Genomic DNA, 23264 nt, shown 5'->3' on the forward strand with positions numbered 1-23264 from the left:
GGGCTTGGGGGGGGCGAAGCGCCCCCCAAGCCCTACTATCTGTTATAAGCCTACTAGTAAGCCTACTTGTATAAGCCTACTAGCTGTTGGGGTGGCGCTTCGCGCCACCCCAACAGATAGTAAATGAATAAATAAACCTTAAAACCAATAAAGCTTTAATTAAATATGCGAATCAAGCTTGAAACGAGCAAAAATCAACCAAAAAAGAGTATGTGTACTGCCTTCTTCCTTAACCGTAAAAGTCTAAAGCCTACTGCGTCATTGGCGCTTTACTGAAAATGGTGCTTTATTACAAACATTTACTTACGTACTTACTACAATTAAAAAAAAAAGACGAAGAAATTTCAGTAAAATCAAATTTTGAACTGATTGGCTTTTCAGCAGTTGATGTCATTCATATCAAATATTTAGTTAAACTTATTTCTTCCCAAGATTGTTCAAGACAAATAAGTTCCAGTAAAAACAAGAATTTAGCTACTGCCTCCTTCCCTAGCTTTAAAAATCTAAAGCCTACTGCGTCGTCGGCGCTTCACTGAAAGTGAATTATTTTACAAATATTCTCTTTTTATTTATCTGATTTTATTTATTATAAAAAGAGTTTCACTTTTTCAATTTTATTTATTCAATTAGAACTAAATTTTAGCCCCCTTAGTGTATATTAAACACTAAATGCATATTAAACGCGTTCAGTACCTTGTGGTAATTAAATATTTCTCCTTGTAGTATAAAAATTTTACATTCAGATGCCTACTGGTGCGGAAATTTTAGCCCACTACGCCACTGCGCTTGAGGGCGGTTCTCACAGACAACAAGCTGAACGTAATCGACGAAATCAGGTTCCAATCTGGGTTTTTAGCCCGTTGATAAAATATGTTCTGACTATAACTGAATTCTGATCTGAGAAGAATTGAAGATACAAAATGAATAAGATCTTAAATTGAAAAATGAGATCAAAAATTGATCTCACAATCCATTTGGCTGCTTAAAAATGGCGTTTGCAATGGTAGGACTAAATATTTCCGTATGAATGAGGCTTATCATAACTTTTCAAGATCATCGGTTTAACCCAATTACTTATCGAAAATTGGGCCGCTAAAAAATTTATGGCAGTGGGGAGTTTTGAATTGCCAAAAAACTTGTTTTATTCAGAACAGGGTTTTCCTTTCTTGATCTTAGAGGAACTCAAATTGTTCGGCAATAACCAATTTTTGATGCTCAGGCTGAATTTATTCCTTGGAACGAAGGGAGGTTACAGGATAAATACTCTTATTGCCACATGCCCCTGGCTGATCTGAAAAACTAAAAAAAGCTCTAACATTGGACCCAAAAAGGTTCTTGTTGAAACGTGGCATGTAAAATTTACCTTTGAATGGCTTCTCTCTTAATTTACTGCAAACAACTGTTTGATACCATTATACCTTGAACCATTATACCATTATTCTGTATCTGATTTGATAAAAACTAAATCTGATATGTAGTAGTAGTAGTGGTAGTAGTAGTTGTTTTAGACAGTTTTAATAGCAAAAACTTGGCAGTTATCGCTGATTTGCGTTTCTTTACAACATATTTAAAACCAAACTGCATTTGTAAATGTAAATCAAACTATAATTGCAAACAGAGGAATGGGTATACCATTCTGGGATTTCCTAGACACAATAGATTGTATATTTAAGTTCACAAAGATAGCCCCCTTTTCCGGCTGTTACCTCCATTCTCATGAAATTACGCAAAATCTTCTTATGCTTTTAAATTCTAACTAATCAATCTATTATAGACCCAGAGAATCAAACAGGAAAACCTACTTTTTCCAAGTAGATGGTAGATGCATAAAATACATAAGGCAGTACTACTAATTAGAAAGAAACTAGTTCTAAGGTGTTTACCGTCAATGTAGCCCATATTTAAACCTTATCCTAACAATTGTTGCGTCTTTGATATCAACATAGAATAGATAACTTCAAACGCAAATAGTGCTATTAAACTCAGTTGCCTCGATTCACGAAAAAAAAATTCTGAAAAAAAAAAAACAATGAACGAAATATGTTTTCAAAATCCAGAAGATTTTTTCAGTGAAAATTCAAAAAAGAAAACTTTTTTTCAATGAAAATACCTAAGAAAAAGCTACCTTTCAAAATCCACAGTGGAGGGGGGGGGGTATATTTTACTGTTGTACTATGATGACGACATATATTCCAAAGGGAATGTAATATCCTGCAGGTTAAAACAGGCTCATAAATTGGAGTTGAATGGTTTGTCATAATAGATATTTGCTTCAAGTATTAATAGACTTGACCTGAGTTAGTTCACGAATAACTAACTCCCTTCCCATCATTCAAAAAAATAGGAAATTAATGAGAAAATATATGAAGACGGCGAACAAAATATAATATATAAACTAAGCGAGCATTTAGGTAAAAATTTGAATCATATTTAAAACCGTCTTAACATCATTTTACATTTAAAGTTCAGCTAGGAATTGTGGTGATTTTAATATCTTTGAAGTCTATATTGGCCATATATCCAGAAATGCAGTTTATGGCCCATTTATCCTGATTTCACATTTTGTTGTATGTAATCCACAATTTCCATCCTAGGAAGTGGAGGGCTACCTTGACTGTCCCTTTGGAGTCGAGCCTCCTTTCACCCCCAACCGTGTTTGGGTATATTTAAAATCATTTTGAAATTTGGAAGTCTCGGAACAAAAAATTAAGTTAATCACTCAATTATATACAAAAACACTGTTACAACCGGGAAACGTTTATATGATCCGTAAATCTTGGCTAATTGTAGGCCACACAACGCTATATAACGCCCAAAATACCATATTATTTTATTTATTTGTGTTATTTTTCATTCCCTGATCGAATGATGGCTCTATCTAAAGAAGAAAGAATTGAGTTGCTAATCTTGAGTAACGAGGGTTGAACTTTTTACTCTTGAGGGATGAGGGTTGAACAATCCAGGGAAAATTTTACACTGGGGGAATTTTAGCAAGAATTTCTAAACAATTTCTTTGTATTTCTCTTACTTTTTTCTTGGTTATGCAATGTTATATGTGGAAATGCTAAGGTTAATTGTCCGGGGAAAAGTTTCACCGGGTTAGAATTGTCTAGAAGATACATCTGTTGGCGGGGATTTTCTTAACGAGAAAATCTCCATGAGGAAATTTTCTACGGTAGAAGTTCTCCATAGGAGTTTCTACGGGAGCACCCTTCCACTGGGGGGAGAGGCAATATTTCCACGGAGAGGGATTTCCTGCACGATCTGATACCTGGAATTAAAGTATCTTTCAAATGAAAGTGGGCTAAGAACAACTTTTCCGGCGGAATCGTCCGAAGAAATTTTCCGATGGGAATTTCAGCGAGAAAGGATTTGTCCGGTGAAAATTTTCCTTGCGCGGGGGGGGGTATTTCATATGGGAGTAACTTTCCATGGGAAGATTTAATTTTTCATGGAGGGGGAGCTGTATTTCCGGGCATTATTTAAAATACGATCCGAAATTAGATAAACTAATTTTTAAGGAAGAACGTTAAAACATAAGCGCAACAGAAATTTTTGCGTATATGAGGGGGTTTTGCTCCCTCCTCAATACCTTGAACCTTAAGCTAAGAACCTTAAATGAACCTTACCTTGAACCTTAAGCTTGAACCTTAAATTCTCTACGAACAATTCTTGAAACACAAGGGCGACTCCTGAAAAACAATAAAAAGTTTTTTTTTAAGGACTAAAACTTCAGTCCTTAAAAAGCTGGAAAGATTACTGAAAATGGTTGTAAGAGAAGAGGAAGAGATGTGTCAGTTGGGGTCGAACTCTGAATTCTGAAGAATTCTAAAGATCTGGGATTTTTGGGTGGCCATTGATCAACATTTAGGTATGATGAACTCCCGTGAAGAATAACGTAGCAATGTGGAGTACCGGTGTGATGAGAAAAGGGTATACAGAGACTGTATGCTTGGTGGTAGAGTTCTGTGGTATGTTTATTAAGCTAAAGTTAGGTTTTGTTCCGCAATTATGTGGTTGAGATAGGCATGTGTCTGGGTCGAGGTCAGCTAAATGGTAAACTCTAGGAAGAAGAAATGTTGCTTTTGTTGCTGTATTCTGAGAAGAACGAAGAGAGCGCAAAAGAGATTTGTTGGCATCTCCCCACACAGAACAGCATTATGACAAATATAGAAGAACAAAAGCATAATACAGATAAAAAAATTGTCAGGTGAAAGGCGGAAATTCATGCGATTCAGCATAGCTAAGTGTTAACAGCAAGGGCCATATGAGTTTCAAGTATTAAGAAGCAATCAAGATTTACACGAAGGAACTGACATCTGTCGACGGACGCATAGTCTTGCTTCCATATAATAGATAGACAGTAGGGAAAGTGCTATAGGCTCGGACATGCGGTATGATCTTTGAATATATACCATCGTACTTTTTTGGTTATTCTGTATCGAGCCATTGTTTTTTCATCACTTATTAACTCTGTCGGGTAATTGCTTGGCTTTGGAGGTGTTTCAGTACAGATCACTTTCAGTGATGAAAAAATTACTATCATCGGTGAAAATGTCGGGGTACTCGTCTGAGGCGAGTCTATCAAGAAGGCCATTAATGTAAATAAAAAACAAGAGGGGGACTAGTACCGATCGTTGTGATACATCTTTTTGTATTGCAGATGGTATAGAGGCGAACTGCCTGCTGATACATACTGGGATCTTCTCAGCAGGTCAAGATTTGAACCATTTGTGAAGTACTCAATTCATACCGAAAGATTTTTAAGAAGAACCATGTGATCAATATGTCAAAAGCTTTAGAGAAAATTAAGAAGATACCTAGGACGCAGAGACGTATGTCTAGATGAATGTGGACAAACTCAGTAGCATCAGTGATATCCTGGAAACCATACTGAGAGAAGGGGGCTACTTGAAGCAGACTTAGTACTAAAAACACAAGAAGATATTCTTCTAAACAATGTTTTCGATTATTTTTGACACCATAAAAAGAAGAGGAATCGGGCCGTAATTTGACACCAATTAGACATCTTCTTTTTTATGTATTCGGATAACTTTTGCTACGTTGAAAATTTCAGAAAAAAAAAAGCTAATTTAAGGAATAGTTTGACCGGATGCAATTTGTGGAAACCAAAGTTTTTTTGTTTTTTTTTTTGGGGGGGGTGCATTTAAATTATGGCGATCTGCTAATCAGACAGATTAGACACTATATTAGCAATTTCATTTAAGTCACAAGAAAAAAAAGAAGGACTGATCTGTTAGGGGAATGCTTTTTGCCGCTTTGTCAGATGAGACAACTGCAGAAGGCATGGTTGTCAAATACATTAAAGAATTGGCAGTGTACTTTTTTTCTATGTGGCTGCCGTCAGGATTCTGAAAATATGGTGGCGAATACGACTTGCGTTTCCTGGGAGAGAGCTTCATTAATGAGCTTCATTAATGACGGTCATCACTGCTGTGTACTGATGACCAATCATATATCTTAAAGTTTGACAATATGGTTGAAATAGTTTTATCAAACAGTTCGTGGTAACTGTAAGAATTGAAGATACAAAATTAATAAGATCTTAAATTGAAAAAAATGAGATCAAAAATTGATCTCACAATCTTTGTATTGAACTATGGTCTATTTTGCTGCTTAGAAATGGCGCTAGCAATGGTTTGACTAAATATTAAAGGAGCGGACCCAGCTCAATAGTACCCGAAACTCTAAAAAAACGAACTTTGATGCCAACAGATATATCAAAAGAATCGAATTTTTATGCTGATTTTAAATATATAATTTTCATTAAGTTTAGTCTTATCCATGAAAGGTTACGGGCCTGAGAAAATTTAACTAATTTTCGAAAAATGGGGGAAACACCTTCTAAAAGCTATAGAATCTTTATGAAAATCACACCATTAGATTTAGAATATCAGAGAACCTTACTGTAGAGGTTTTAAGCTCCTATCTGCAAAATGTGAAATTTTGTATTTCCTGCCAGAAGGAAGATCACGGATGCGTGTTTTTTTTTTCAGGGGTGATCATGTTAACCTTGCGGGACTAGAACTTCGGAAAAGGGTTCATTGTAACGAAAATTAAAAGTTCTAGTGCGTTTTATAAGTGATTAAAAAGTCAAAGGGCAGTAAGGCCCCCTCCCGCACCACCTTTTTCCCAAAATCGTCTGATCAAAATTTGAGATAGCCATTTTGTTCAGCATAGTTGAAAGGCTCAATAACTATGTCCTTTTAGATAACATGACATCCCACAGCCCCTGGGGAAAGGTCTTTATGTTATAAAATTTGGCCATTGTTTACGTATAGTATTTGTTATTGGGAAGTATACATATATTTTTCGGGTGGAGAGGGGAGGACAAATTTTCTTCTGTGTGATTTTGCAAGGGGAGAACTTTCCATGGAGAGGGAAATTTCTGGGGGGGGGAATTTTCAGGGGTAATTTTATAGCAAGGGAATTCGCCAGAATTCCTATACAATATTTCTTTATGTCTTGTTTTCTCTTTACCTTTTTAATTTTACGCGCGGAGGTTTTGAGGGTAATTGTCAAGGGTAAATCTTCACCAGGATTGGAGGGGCCAATCCCCCTCATATACGTGATAATGTCTGTTCATATTAAGTTTTAATGTTGCTCTGTACTTTCGGCTGAAAAGACTCATTTTTTAATTCAATTATTGTAAGACTGGAAATGGGCCTTAATTTGTTCAACCTTGGATGTTTTTCAGCAGGTGATATTGTAAATAGAAAAATTAGCAAATGGTCAAATAGGTTCAAAAAAGCAGTCCGAAGAAAACCTAATCATAGAAGTATAAGGGAAAAGATATTTCTCAATTAAGAGTGGCAGACCCCTTGGTTTGTCCTATTCTTGTAGGAAAAAATTCAGCTGAAAGAGGGCCAGAAGAAGAAATAACGTCAAAAAAAGAATCATTCACTTTTAAGCATGTTAAAGTTAAAAAAAGCAAGAAGACAAACTCGTTTTCTAATAACATCACCTATACATGATATTTGACGGTAAAGATTACAAAAATATCAACGGGAAATGGAGAGTGGTTTACAAAAAAGGCAAACTGTGTCACACTTTGAACAACTATCCTGAACGTCTATTATCAACGAATATACACTTCTATTATTCGCAACTAGACTGAAGGAATATTCAAGGTCGGTTTTCTAGTAACAAACAGCGTCCGACGCAAAGTGATATGCCGCCAGAGCATTTGGTAACCTTCTTGGGTAGATGGTATGCTGCATATCCTTACAGTTCACATGCTGAGAGTAATTTATTTTTTGAGATCCGTGTTTCAGTAAGACCAATGAAGTCAAATGGACGAGTATTACCAGTCAATAAGCAAGACACGTAGGGACTCAAAAGTGTCTTTAATTCTGCGTAAATTTAAGCAGAAAACATTTCAACCATTGTTTGTGGCTAGAGATCTCTAAATAGTGTCCTGTGGTGGCGCAGTGGGCTTGACCTTAGCTTGTTAATACGGGACCCAGAGGTTGAATCATGCTGCAGCAATGCACTGCAGGGCTGACGTAGGGACCTTAGTAGTCAAGAAGTGTCGTTATTCTGATGCTACTACTACTACGATCTCTAAATAGTCTTGCAAGAAGCAGGAGATGTAAAGTAGTTACAATTTAAATTGCTATTGACTCTTGTGATGGAATTACTGGTGTACGCAGTACTAATATAGTTAGGACTAATACCAGTTTCACTGAAAACAGCAGAATTAATAAGAGAAAACTTTTCAGAAAATACAAATCTTTATCATCCATTATTAAATAACATTGGTAATAGCAAAATTAGTAGGCTTTAACTATACCAACGTACGTGGTTAGGTAGAGGAACCTAGGGTATCAATATTACTGGTTTTATTGAGTCTTGGTTACATTTCTAGTTAGTTACTTATGAAGGATATCCCCAGTTTTGGACCACACATTTCTCATTCCCAACTTTTATTTAGCATAAGACCGCAGTTCCAAACGTAATCTTATTAAGGTCTCAGATATCCCTACACTATATCTTTTTGAGTTTTTATTTCGGCGTAACTACAGCCGACAGTACACAATACTTTTTTGTAAATAGGTTTTACAGTACACAATTTAAGTCAATTTCGTATTTTACAATAGTTTATATTAGAAAGTATTTTTATACTCACAAAACAATTAACTGAAGGAAACATATAAAAACACGAATATTCAACCAAAGAATGTCCAAGAACTGCAAAATATACATGTTTTAGGGGGCAGAGAGTACCTTTTTATGCATAAAAAAAATAAACTCAACAAATATTTTACACGGGTCAGAATCCCCGGTTTTGCCATTTACTGGAGAAAGTACCTTACTATTGGATAAACTCTGTTTTGCTCTAAAAGTGCAAAAAAAATCTAGTGGTGTGGAAAAGGGAATAAACAATATAGCCTTCATGTTTTAATCTTGCCAGTTGTAGATATTGATTCTGTTCCTTTCTTCCATAGAGAATAAGAGAAAATGTGATGACCACGTGGATAATTCAACCGCGAAGACGAAACGAATGGAAATGCGAATAAAATGTTCAGACCTTATTGTTCTTGGCTTGCCTTGGAAGACAACTGAACAAGATCTTAGAAGCTATTTTGAACCTTTTGGTGAAGTCCTTATGGCACAAGTATTAACTTTCATTGACTCCTCTTTATTTGATATACTAAGTCAAGATTTGGCGTTAAATCCGTAAATGAAAAGAAGCACTGGTACATAGTACGCAACGTCGTTAATTTAAATCGAACATTCATGAGAAAATTCATTATCACACAACTTGGAAACATTTAAAATTAGATATAAAACTTATTACTTGTGGTAAGAAAAGTATTCCTGAGCCGATTTTGCCGTTGGATAGCGTTGTCATAAACTGATGACATTATTTAATGAGCTTTTATTCTGGAATTAATAAATATTCTTTGTCGGGTAGGGTCTGCTTCTTTTGTTCGTTAGCGAATAAAAACCCAACTAAAATTGAACTTTGAAATGATTTTTTTTTTAGATGAAATTTAAAGAAGGTGTTAAACTTAAAAGGGACAGACACCATCCCATATATAAAGCAACTATCTTTCCCTTGTACCTCTGCAGCCCATGCTCAAGTTTTGGTAGTGTTTTCCTTAAGGCATTCTATGGTCAACAAGCATAGACCCTTTGTGATTACAAGTGTTTTTATTGACCGATTGCCTTCCAAACATCTGAACTGAAAGAAATAAACTATTTAAAAGAAAAACAGCTTAAAGGTTCTTTTTGTTTAGGAAGCAATTGATGAAAAACTCAAATTTTGATAGTATAGTTTTTATGTTTCCTGCAATTTTTTAAAGTATTAAGATTTCAAGAAGTTAACTTTCCAAGGGACTTGCACAAAATTACCGGTAATTCTTGCCTACCAATTACCTTCTTCGATAAATTATTTTGAAACTTCATGAAGAGCTCCTTCTCCCTCGAATTGCATCACTGCTTGAAGCATTTTCTGGGGGCTCTTATTGGATACAGCTAAAGTTTAACTTTCTTTTAACTTTAAAAGTGCGGGACTATCCTTTTTTTTCTAATCCCTATTCTTTATGCAAATGTTAAAACCCTTTGAGAAAAGGAGTCAAAAGTGAGAACTTAAATGTGGGCGTTTGTATAACTTTGGCTCCTTGAGATTCCTCACCCTGCCTTCCTTTTCTGTGCAGATTTCTATGGATTTTATTTTTTTTCTTTGCTCTAAGTTCAAGATGTCTCCACAGTAAGGGCTGAAGAGACTGTCATCTCCTCAAAGCTCAAATTATAGGCTTAGTCCAAATATATTGCTCCAAATAAAGGAAGGTTGGACGATAGATACCCCCCCTCCTTCCCTTCAGCATATTAATTTGCAATGCTTCTCCTGAAGGTAGGACATCTTAAGCCTAACAATGCAAGGTTTATATCATACAGGAAAATCCGTTACTTCCTCTTAGTAGGATATGTGCAACTATGCAATACAATTCGTCAATGAACAAAGCATGAAATGAACCAGCTCTGTCATATGAAGCTTAGGGTTAATTTCCTAATGATTCTGCAAAAAAAAAAAAAAAAAAAAAAAAAAAAAAAAAAAAAAAAAAAAAAAAAAAAAAAACAGTTCTAGGATATGGACTGAATCAATAATGCACAAGGACAAATGCGCTACCACGAAGCAGAACGACTGATGGAACAGAAAGTTTGTGTGCATAGCCTTTTAAGATTTTTAAACTGATTAGCTATTGATTTTTGCTCATTATGATTTTGGCCATATTTGAGCCAAAATTGTTGCTTTTCTGGTCACAAAGGACACTAGAACTTAGCTACTGCTGACCATTATTGACTTGGTTGGATCGTGTTTAACAAAAATCCATGGGGGAAAGCACACACAGAAAAATTCATACACTTTTCTCTCTTTCTTTAGGAAGAGTTCATTGTTTTGTAGCTAGGGGGGCTCATATTGCGAAAATAAAATCTCTGTATCCATCAGTAAGTAAAGTCTTAAAGTGTGCTGAATTCTTGTAGATGCAACAGGTACTGTGGTTTCCCCGGCACCAAGTACTGAAACTTAATAGTATTTTGTAAACAAATGTCTTTCCATTAAGGTTTTGAGGAAAGAAATGTCTTTCAGTCCGACATTCCTTTTACATACCATTATTAGTTTCATCAATATCTACTATGTGTTTGATATTAAAGTATAGCAATAAACTGATCACATTTTGTTGCTCCGCACCTAACTCATACCCTTTTGTACCCCTGCCGCGGCATGAGATACTGGAGTTGGAACGTCAAAATTGTAGCGTGTTTGATCCCCCTGTTAAGTGATATTTTCCCAGTGATCGCCATACTATGAATGCTTGAATCTTTGAGCTTTTTTTCCCGTAAATATTGCTATATTCTTATGAAATGGATCATATGTAATTTTCCAGAACCGTTAAGACACACATGTATACAAATATTTTCCAGACTTGCTTTGGATTTCTATTTCTACAAAGAATGGCTTCATTTGAAGTATTTTTTTCATTTGCAAGCCTGCATCGTCTTGCAGTATTTTTAAGGCCATTCGAAAGTTTGAAAATAATTATGTGACCTCAACGTCGGTTGACCGTTTCAAAGACAAAGTGCGTATTAGCAAAGTTGTCTAGAAACACGAGGAACTCCCAAAGTAGTTAAAATACTCAAATAATATTTTATCAAAATTTCTGTAAAAATTAATAGGGGATCTTGAAGTTCGAAAAACTAACGATAGGCTCGTTTAAAATAAAGAAATATAATCTTTTACTAATTATTAAACAAAGCTTTGTCTATTCAATGTGCCTAATATTGAAATAATGTATCCCTGTGTCAAGACAGGTTCCGCTACAGTGACCTCCCAAAGCTGTCAAATTCCTTAAATAATATTTCTTTTGAAGTGAATTTAAACGTTTTCGTAGTAGGTATGCTAGGAAGTTTTTAGGAACTGTGCTTTCCCACACTTCAAACGGAAAATTTTGCTCTGTTTAATCGAAAATAACTAAGTTCACACTATCTATGTTTTCCGAGAAATAAGGTATCAGCTTTTTATTTCTTCTTCTTCTTGATTGGTTTTCTGGAGACGCAAGTGCATAATCTCCTTGCAATTTCTTTATTTATTCCACTTTAATCCTAACTAAATCCATGCAAGGTTTGAAGCTGAAAATACATTTCCTATTCTATTAATAAGAGTGGCATAGTGGCTTGTACTTTGTGGGGGAAATAATATAGGCACTTCACCATAACTGAAGTTCAATGAGTCGCATATTTGTTTCACTGCAGACCTTAGGTTTCCTGTGATATGGCACTCTTCCAATAGGTGTCGAATGGACTGTATATCACTTGCACAATCACACATATTTGTTTCACTTAAATTTAATTTCTTCAAGTGTTCTTTTGTCGCGGCATGTTGGGTTCTCAATCGAAATATAATGTTTGCTGCTTTTCGTGTAATTGGTATATACTTTTTATTTGGAGTCTTTCCTTTAAAATATTCTACATAACGATTACTAGATTTTTCAAGGCTCCGATTTATTTCTGATTTCTTTAATAGCCAGGTAATCCTTCGATATTTTGAATAGAAATTCGTGCACTCTGAACTTATTGAGCCTAGCCAGGTAGCCTCCTTTGCTAGTTTGTCCGCTTTTTCATTTCCATCTATGTCACAATGGCTTGGACACCATTGTAATCCAACTGTTATAGCTTTTTCTTGACATTTTTTAAATTCGTCGTAGATTTCCATTACAGATTTATGACTATTTCCTTTTATTGCTGCAATCGCCGATCTGCTATCTGAAAGTACTACTGCTTTGCTATTTTGCGGGCATTCTCCATGAATCATTCTTAACGCTTTTTCTATTGCTGTCATTTCTGCATCAAAAACCGACACTCCTTCTTCAAGTCTTCCTGTTATTGTTATGCCTGTTTCTTTTGATAATACAAAATATCCCACTTTCTCTCCTGTTTTCGATCCATCTGTGTAATATTGTTGAAAAGATGGATATTTTTTACTTAATGTATTGAGCAAACAATTTCTTTTAACCTGCAATGAGTCTTCTTTCTTGCAAACTGGATAAGTATCTATATTGATAATAACATCTTTGAAATTTATTTCTGGAGATTCTAGTCATATGTGTATGAGATCTTCATTAATTCCTAATTTGCTAATAATATTGGTCACAGCAGAGACCAGTGGCTTAGCATAATTCCATGGAATAAATTTCCAAGCTTCCGAAGTGTGTAGTTGGAATATTTTTTGGTTAGGGTGGTTAACTTCGTCTGATATTTTCAAAATGTATTTTATTGCAAGTTGTTGAATTCTTCCTTTAAGTGACATTATTCCCGTTTCCATCCTCAAGGCTGGTATTGGTGTTGTTCTCATTCCGCCTGTAATTATTCTTAAGACTTGGTTTTGTATTTTTTCTAGTTGGTAATAATTATTGTCACACATTTCTGCCATCAATGGAGCCGCATACTCTATTTTTGACCGTATTGCAGCTGTATAAAAAAGTTTCAATATTGATATGTCAGCCCCCAGTTTTTGCCAGCTAAACACTTCAATAGATTAATAATATTGCTAGTTTCCCTTAAAATATTATTGATATGCAGCTTCATGTTGAGTTTCAGATCAATTGACACTCTTAAATATCTGGTATTGTTCATCAATGGGATATGTAAGCTATCCACATCAATCTTTTATTTGCATTAAAAATCATAGCTACAGTTTTATTTGAAAACACCATTTTATTTAAATTCGCCCAATTAACTGCCTCTATGACGGAAATCTTCATTATTTTCTGAGCTTCTTCTGAGGTTCTCCCTTTTGCCCATGAGACAATATCGTCGGCAAATATTTGGCCGTCTACATTCTTAAAGGGGAAATCTGACAATACTAAGTTAAAAAGAAGAGGACTTACGATTCCTCCCTGTGGCACACCTTTTGTGAATTATATCCTGTCCGAGATTACATTTTTAATTGCAACATAAGTTTCTTCAATCTTAGTTAAGCTGATTATTAGGTCGAGCATTTTCCCTTTAATATGCATTGAAAGCCTTTGTGCCACAAGTTGTAATGGGACTGAATCGAAAGCTGATGTTAGGTCGTAAAATATTGCATAAACTGGGTTCTTTTCCCGCATTCCAATTTTTATCTCATTTTCCAGTTAACTACTGCATCTATTGTACTCTGTTTTTTTCTAAAACCAACTTGGCGTCTACTAAGAGCTTTATCTATTTTTTCTTCTATTCTGTGTTTTATTAAATGTTCTAGAATTTTTCTGAACACACTTGTCAAAGATATTGGCCTATAATTGTCGGGAATTAGCGAGTTCCTACCCTGTTTGAGAATTGGCACTATAAGGCTAGTATCCCATGCCCTAGGCAGTCTTGCTTTCGCTAAACACATATTATACAAATGACATAAAAATTCCTTACTCTTTGGCCCCATTTCTTTGATTACATCATTTGTAATTCCGTCTGACCCAGGAGATTTATTCTTTGGTTGTTTATTTATGACATGATACAGTTCTTCTATATCAAAGTCTTTGTCATAATCTCCCTTTTCTTTGACTGCAACCTCAATTTGTTTCTTCATAGTATTTTTTTCTTCTGTAGAGTAACTTGGTAATTGCTCCCTTTTATTGACAAGAACTGCCGCTAGGATATTTGCAATGGTTTTATGGTCATTTGTGATTTGTCCAGTATGTGGGTCCTGTATTGGTTTGTTTGCTTTTTCTTTGAATTTCCTGGTTAAGGTATTAAACGTGGCCCACATCTTCTTAATAGGGGTATCTATATTTAACTTTGATTCACAAAACTTTCTCCACATGTCCCGTTTTAAGTTCATTATTCTATTTTTTACTTTTGCATCTAGCTCCTTGTATTGGATGTATAACTGAGTGCTAAATTGACGCTGGAAGTATCTCTTGGCCTTTCTTCTCTCTTGCACCAGTTTCTGAATTTCGTCATTCCAGCCGTGTAAATGCACCTTTTTCAACTTTCTTTGGCAATTTGCACTTATTTCCTTGATTGCGGATTCCATTATTGACATAAACTATTTAGTATCTGTTTCAAGGCACTTTAGTTTTTCTGGTAAATTTTCTTCTAGTTTTTTACATATATGACTAATTTCGACTTGATTAAATTTCCTCTTTTTATAATACTGCATTTCCTTTTCCGGTAGTAGGTCAAAGCTTATTTGTATTAATGAATGTGGACTCCTATATCAAGATCTACCCTTGTTTTATATTCCGCTACTTGCATGATTTGGCAGGATGCAAATGTTAGGTCAATGGTGCTTGAGTAATTAGTTTGAATATCCATATATGTTACTGTATCTGCGGGAGTTATCAATGCCAAATCAGATACATCATAGGCAAAATTTGTAATATCCTGTCCTGACCTATTTTGTCTACCATTAGATTCCCACAAAAAAGAGTGGCCGTTTAAATCTCCACATTGGATCTTGGTCCCCTTCATTTTCTGGTAAATCAAGTCAAGATCATTTTTTATAGTGTTTTGGCCATTACTATTATAAATGTTTGCCACGGTATAAACCGCACCATCTGTTCTTACACATTTTACTATAACAACTTCTAGATTTATCATATTATCACTCACATCTAATATTTCTGTTATTTGGAAATGATTTTCATTTATTAAGATAGCTACTCCTCCACCTTTTGATTGTTGGCTTCCTGTGTTTTCTCGGTCTATTCTGGCTATTTCATACCCCTTAAAATTAGTAATAATTGGACTGTGCCACCATGTCTCTTGCAAGCAAACTATTGTAGGGTTCTCATCCATTAATATCTTCTTAAATTCTGCCAATTTCGATTTATTTAAGCTGTTGCAGTTTAATTGCCAAAACTTCATTTTACTGTTTCTGGTTAATCTACTATCTTGGATACTCTTACTAGGCCCTGGATTCATGTTCAGTTACTGCTAAAAATCTTTCTTCTATTTCAGGTTCGTCAGAATTAATAATGCCGGGGAATATTGTTTCTGCAGCTCTTTTAATTTCTTTAATCATCTCGTTTCCATTTACTTTTGTTTTCGATACTATTTTTTATAGTCTCTATAAGTAGTTTCAATACTTTCTGAATTTGCGCAGGTTCAATTGTTTCTACGTGAGCTCTTTCCGAAAACGAATTATTGGTTTGGTTGGTGCAGTCGATAGGCATTTGTCTTTCAAGTCCTGTTTTTGTTTTTTCGGCATAGGTCATTTTTGCTTCTTTCCAAGGAACTTTGTTCTTTGATACAATTTTACTGATTTCCAGGATTTCCTTGTACTTTTGGCAATTTTTGTCCCCACTAATGTGATCTGTGCTTTGACAATTTCTGCACTTAATCTGACTTTCAGTACAATTTTCCGCAGAATGACCTCTGCAGGCACATTTTCCGCAAGTTTGCGTGTTGGTACGGCATACATCTTTTATATGGCCAAATAATTGACAGTTGGTACACCTTCTAGGTTTGGGTGTCCATGGCCTAACAGGAAAACTTAGTGGTCCAACTGTAACCTTATCTGGTATTGGAACATTTGAATATAATACTAAGGGTTTAGTGGGCATCAAATCCTCCCCTATCTTTTTTAAAAGTTTCTCAATTTTTGAGAGGCCGTATTTATTTTTCCATTTTATTTCTATTTGGTCCATTTCTTCAGGGTTGGTGTTTTCATACAATGTAACGACTTTCTTAAATTGGCTTAAGCTTTTTGGCAGTGATACCTCAATTCGGTAATCGTTAATATAGTCGAGTGCCTTCAAATCTTCAAAATGAATTTAATTCGTTACTTTAACTAGAATATCTCCTCTTGCCATGATTTTCATTTCTTCCTGTACTTGGTAACTCCTTGAGAACCATAGGCACGCAGTAACTTTGCTGATTTTGTGGCCTTGTTCATTTTCTTTGAGCTCCACTATTAGTGGGGCTATATCCACACTTTCAGCCTCTATTAGTTCAGTATGCGAAGAGCTTGCTGACTGGTCGATGCCTTTTGGTTTCAGGTCTCCTTTCTATAGAGCTATCACTCGTTTCACCTTTTTCAATATTTCTAGGGTTTCTTTCGCTGTGCCCTTTCTTGTTCGTCCCGGCACCTTTTTTAGGTCATGACATTTTTGTTAATTCACTACCCAACCTTATTTTTGTTTGACAATACAATTTATAGTAAATGTTTTTGTTTCCCTTCACTTTGATGTTGTCACTATGTAACCAAAAATGTAACTCCAGCTTTTTATTTTCTGTCGTTTATTTGGATCACTTGTCCAAACTCTGCAAGTTCTGGCGAAACTGCGTAATGAGTTCTATGTGGTTTGGCGAGACAAGCTAAAAAATGTAGAGCGGACGAGATACGGCCATGCTTTAAGGTACTACATCGCCTTACCAGAATAATAAACTATTTCATTAATGCTTTTGAGATCTTGGAAAAAAGCATACTTCTAATGCGGAATAACATCTGAAAGTGAAATCACCTAGAATCGAGAGTGAAACTGACAGAATATATTCTGTCAAAGGTTTTTTTCTTCTGATTTTCTAATTCCGCATTTGTACATTATAATTGGGGTGAATTACTTTTTGTCAACTTTTTCAGGTAAAGAAAGATCCAAAGACTGGTCAATCCAAAGGTTTTGGTTTCATACGATTTGGTTCTTACGATTCACAATTGCGCGTTTTATCACAGCGACATCTTATCGACGGTAGATGGTGTGATGTGAAAATACCTAATTCAAAGGTTTGTCATTTAAAAACAACTCCAAAATTCTTGTTATCTCGTTCTTTTAATTTGCCTTTTTTATTCCTCAAGTATTTTGAATTTCCATATCGTAAGCTACTAAAGGTAAGGGTGTAAAATGGTCTATGCTTGATTAACTAAAAATAATCACCATTTAGAATCAAGTTTACGTTACTATGCGTCTTTACTAAACCAGCTTACCTAGTCAACGTTGTCCCTTATTGTTTATGCTTAAATGATTAATTAAATCAATCTTTTGTTATTGAATTAATATTTTCAATTTAATTGCTTAAGATCGTGATTAAGTGAACTGATAGAACTCGAAAATCCCATGTTGAAATCGAAAGTTTATTTTTTAAAAGTACTCAAGATTTTGCTCTATTTCCTCTAATTGCTTACAAATCTTAGAAAATGTCTCGCTCTTTTTCACAAGTGTACTCTATGAATGATATTGCTTTTAGAACAAAATCGGTACTATCATGAGCTGAAGACAATAACCTGTAAGATGATTTCAACCATTTTCGATGTATTTTCCTGTTTTCAGACAGTCCCATAGAATATTTTCAGCTACCTGAAATTTTTACAAGTCGGTTGCCAGAAAGAATCGTTTCAGATCGCAGATAACATCCCTAGAGACCAGATTGGCAAGCTGGTATAATTAACCAGCTATTTTCACCAATGAATAAGTGCTATTAGAAGGGTTTCTGATAATCGACAGTCCCTAGAGAATTGAGAGACAGAAGGCTACCCTAACTTCGATTTTGAACCTCGATGTTTTCAAGTTCACTTAATCACGGCCTTCCCTATTTTATAAACGTAATGAATGTACTTTGTACGTATTCTTTTCTTCAGTTACAAATATATTTCAATATCACTTAATCAAAATGATTACTGCTTCATGCAATTAAAGACGAGTTTTGTGCCATAAACAGTAAAAATTGACCTCTTTTCAACAAACAAACAACGGATTTCCTTAGTGTTAGTTGCAACGAAATTTAAAACTTTGATCTTAACAGAATTGTTATGCTGACAATCATTTGGAAATGTGGGAACTTGTCCATAGGAGGCGTGATCTTGCTCACGGCTAATTGGGAAACTCCCCAATACAACCATCACTTAGATACTAAGCATGAAGAGTCTTCATCTGGAAGCCCGTTTTTTAAGATAGTTAGTATTTGTGTGACGCGTATTGTCATGTTTTCTTTGTAATATTAATATTTTTAGTAATTAAATCTTTTTTGCTTTTTAACAAATGAGGCTTTTTGACTGAGGCTTTTTCAAATCTTTCTAATATTTGGATATACTGACGCCCTGTTATTCAATTATATGGAAATTGGTATTTTTTCCCCTTGCTCAGATGCGTGGTAGAGGGAAGAGAGGGAGAGAGAGAGATCGGTATATTTAAAAACCATTGTAGCATATCTAAATTCATTTGTTTTTTTTTTGCAAAATCATACATTTAAACAAAAATCATACACTACGACTCAGCGTTGAAAATTGACGTGAAGAAAGGCACAAATGAGTTGGCGTAACGATTAGTTCGTACCTTAGGGGGTAGAAGTTTATTTTGTAACCGAGTTCGACTAATGGGAGGGGCTGGTTCGTATTGGCTAAGACGGATTTTCCAAATTGCTGAATCAGGTGTCAAGCCGGACTTTAAGTGGAGATAAATTTAATTTAGCGAGGGCTTTGATCATAGGGTATGTCGCGGTTTCCGAGTATAATCCTTGTTGCTCTTTTATGGACGGATTATATGTCGCGTAATAGGTACGGCGTGTGGATAGCAGATAGACCCCACACCGGGCACGCGTACTCGAGCAACAGGCGAACATAACACATGTAGGGATGGAGAAGACTTTCAGTATCAAACCCAAAACGCCTCATTTTGGTAAGTGTCTGAAGGCTTGCATTAGCCTTGTGGATGGTTAAATTAATATGGGCACTGAAACTACAGTCACTAGTGAAAGTAACTCCCTAATATTTTCATTTCATTCACAATCGGGAAAAGCATAACTCTATTCCGCACCAGATGGTTGAAACAAATTATCTTCGACTTGGCTACGTTGATGGTAAGATCATCGCTTGAGCATTCGGTCTTTAGCTGATCAAATAACTGGTCTTAAAACTGTTCTGTTATGATAGTGTTTTTGACTAAGCGAGAACTATGTAACGGGGTTAGGGGGGTCTTTGATTCCAGGTTGAAGACTGTTTATAAAGGTAAGTATATTTCGCAACCTTGTATATCCACGAAACCACAAAAACCTAGAATGTGATTAGATCTCCTCTTCAGTTGGATCTCCTCTCTTGTATTCTAACGCTTTTGGAATATTTTTAACCTTAATACATACAACTAACTGATACCATACCATAGTACCGATACCAAACGCTATGGAAATAGCCCATTGCCATCGGCCCAACGGGACAGATGATAATACTTTGTATCCAAATTGCACCATTATTATATGGATTCCTACAGTTATACACCATATTATATCGAATATATAACTGGACGTTATTCCTTTGAATACATTTCTATGACCGTGAAGTTTCCTTGAATTTATTTCGTTAAAGAACGTCATCATGAAGAATGTATTGAACACCATTGTGAAACGAATTTCTTGTATTGTTTTTGGGTCAGTTACATCTCCATTCTCTACGCCTAATATCTTCTCTCCAGCGAACATGAGAATGAATAGAACTGCAACCTGGTAAATAGCCTGTCCAATAATATTTCTTAAAATGCCTCTAGATAGTATTGGTTTTTTACGGCCATATGGGCGACGCTCAAGTAAGTCAGGGTGTGGTGTTTCTGTAGCAAGGGCTAATGATGCAAGTGAATCCATGATAAGGTTCAGCCATAACATTTGTACTGCTTTTAACGGAGGTATTAGGAAGACACTGGCTCCCACTATTTCTACTATCGATGCTACTACGTTAGCAGTCAATTGAAACTGTAGAAATTTCGAGATGTTGTCGTAGATGTTTCGACCCCACATAACAGCTTTCACTATGCTTTCAAAGTTGTCATTTGTAATAATAATATCCGATGCATTTTTGGCCACTTCTGTCCCGCTCATGCCCATCGCGAATCCTACGTCGGCTTTTTTCAAAGCTGGACTGTCGTTAGTTCCGTCACCAGTCACTGCAACTACCTCTCTATTCTTACTCAGTTTACTATCCATTATTCCTTTGACAAGTGTATACTTGTCGGTAGGAGATGAACGTGCAAGAACGCGCAAGTCAGGCCATATTTTATCCAGTAACTCCTGCTGGATATTCCCATTTTTATCCCGTATTCTTCGGTTAAATTCTGTTCCGTCCATTATATGCTCATTCCCTCTATTTGTCAATATCCCACATCTTTTTGCAATCTCTTTTGCAGTGATAACATTGTCACCAGTTACCATTCTAACGATTATTCCTGCTTTTTTACATTTTTCAATAGCATCTGGTACTTCTTCTCTAATAGGATCTGCAATTCCGATAATAGCTAGACACGTTAAATCGCTCATGATTGAGTTCTCGTCCTCCCAGTCTGGTTCAACTTCGATAAGCGTTTGGTTCTTATCTGGCTTCATGAATACATAGTCTTTATAGGCTATGCCAATTGTACGGTGCCCTTTTTTGGCCATATTCTTTGTAGCGGCAGTATATTTTGAAATATCTAATGACACAATCTCGCGCTGACCACTCTTCCCATGAGCATAGGAACAATTTCTCAGTATAACCTCGGTTGCTCCTTTGACGTAAACTCTGTAGTCCCCGTTTGTGAGTCTGATCACCGTGCTCATTGACTTCCTTGTAGAATTAAATGGATAGACTTTGTGCAACTGGGACTCGGGATGGATCGTCCTAATTTCATCATAGTTGTAGCCTATTTCTGAAACCATTTTAAGCAAAGCACATTCCGTCTTATTGCCGTTTTGTACTTCTGAATCTCCTGGTTTCTTTGGTGGCTCAATCCGCGTTGTATATGCGCTGTTAATCGATATTGCATCTGACAGCAGTTTATTGATATCATCTGAAAGTGAATCGTTCAAAAGAGGGTGAAGTCGTTCCATTTCGCAAATATAGGACTGAACCACAGACATTTGATTCTTTGTCAAAGTTCCTGTCTTGTCTGTGCAGATAGTTGTTGCATTTCCCATGGTCTCACAAGCATAGAGGTGTCGAACTAAATTGTTATCTTTTGACATTTTATTGACGGAATAAGCCAGTGAAATTGTAACAGCTAAAGGCAATCCTTCAGGAATGCACACTACTAAAATTGACAGGAACGTGGCAGCAAAACCTATCATTTTTTCGAAAAATATTTTTGCGACAAAAGGTTTTTCTTCAACTAGATATTCCTGAACCGAAAATCGTATTATAAGGATGAGAACAGTCAGTACTGCAATAGTCACTCCGAATATTAGTATTTTTTTTGTTAAGTGATCAAGTTTCATTTGTAATACACTTCTTGTATTATTTTTCTCTTCTGTTGTCTCTTTTGACAAACAAAAAATCTTTTTAATCCAACTTAGCATAAGTGACTTTTTTGTTGTCTCCTTTTGTGGAATTTGTGCTTCAATATCGTTTCCCGAGGATCCTTCATTTTCTTGAGTATTTTTGCTTTCTTCTAAAAGTACCATAATTTCTCCTTTTCTAGAGTGTTTACCGACGGCTGTAATAAGTACCGTTCCGTAACCTTCTTGGACTTGCGAACCGGAAACTAGTAAAACCTCCGGAATCTTGTTCACAAGTTTTGATTCTCCTGTTAAGGAGGATTCGTCCACTTTTAGATCCCGTGCACTCAAAACTATACCGTCAGCTGGTACTATGTCTCCATATTTCGTTAAATAAATATCACCAACCATGAGCTGATCAACAGGAATTGGCTCTTGTTTCTTCCGCCTCAAAACTGTCACCTTTTGTTCTTTCATCACCTCATTCTTGAGAGATCTGAACTTCTTCTCTTTCATATAGTCATTAATAGCAGTTACTAGAACTATAATTATGACTGACGTCAGAATTGCTACACCTTCAATCCATTTATGGTCATTATCTGAGCTTTTGCCATCGCTTGTGCTCCAACCATAAAAGTATAATCCTAAAGAGAGTACAGCGGCCACTATAAGGAGAATAAGTGTGAGATCCTGAAGTGCTTCATATATAAATCGCCAAAAGCTCTTCTTTGGAGGCGAAAAGATTTTATTGCTCCCAAACATTGCTCTTCGTTCCTGTTCTCTTGTGGCATCTTCTTCAATTCCTATTTCTGGTGATGTCTGCAGCCTAGTGTAAAGGCTTTTAATGCCTCCAATGTTGAAAAGTTCAATTTCGATGTTATTGTTAACGTTTTTCAGTTCTTCAAGTTTTATTCCAAAATAAGACATTTGATTGATTCAAAAGATAGTCCTCTTTAACTGGCTATAGCCAGTGGTATATTATCTTATCGAATTTTTCTTTTTCTTCAGAAATACTTAGTTACATGTTACATCCCTCATATCTTTTGGTTAGTTTGACTTGTCGGATAGGATTATTTTGATTTTTTCACATTCGGCAGAATGAATTTATAATATGATTTATTTATTTAAGAATACATTTATTGCTTCTTATGCATCACGAACATAGTATCATCTTGTAGGCGAAGATGAGATTAAAAAAAAGAGTTGTATTTTTTTAAATTGTGTTTTGGTACTTCAAAAAACTCGTGGATATAGCAATTTAGTTTCAAATGAGTCCTTAAATAGCTCACTATGATTATTCAATGCCCTGCCAGCAGAGAAGAAGAAGAAAAAGAGGACACATCAGCGCTACCCATAAAAAAGAAGGAACTGTTCTTGTTATTCAAGCCAGCGGTTTTTAAGGCTTCTGTAATGGGTTTTTGGCAGCGGCGATTCCAGTGGTGTACTTATTGTTTCGATCTAGTGCCATCTTTTAGGATTTCATGCTATTTTTCGAAATTTCCATGATTTGATTTTTCAAAGTAGTATTATACTATTAAAGCTAATTGAGATAGTAGTTACCATTCCTGTCAGCTACAAATGGTAATTTT

General features: G+C 35.6%; 1 protein-coding gene across 1 annotated transcript in view; it reads left to right on the forward strand.

Annotated features, from left to right (window-relative positions):
- Positions 1 to 23264, forward strand: part of LOC136027098 (TAR DNA-binding protein 43-like) — a 40399-nt gene that overhangs the window by 4545 nt on the left and 12590 nt on the right. Inside the window, exons 2-4 of the mRNA XM_065704047.1 lie at positions 4664 to 4835; positions 8469 to 8638; positions 17090 to 17230. Of these exons, the coding sequence (XP_065560119.1) occupies positions 4787 to 4835; positions 8469 to 8638; positions 17090 to 17230 (360 nt within the window). The 5' untranslated portion in view covers positions 4664 to 4786. The remainder of the gene's footprint in view (positions 1 to 4663; positions 4836 to 8468; positions 8639 to 17089; positions 17231 to 23264) is intronic.

This window comes from Artemia franciscana, chromosome 5, assembly GCF_032884065.1.
Source record: "Artemia franciscana chromosome 5, ASM3288406v1, whole genome shotgun sequence".
Lineage (NCBI taxonomy): Eukaryota > Metazoa > Arthropoda > Branchiopoda > Anostraca > Artemiidae > Artemia > Artemia franciscana.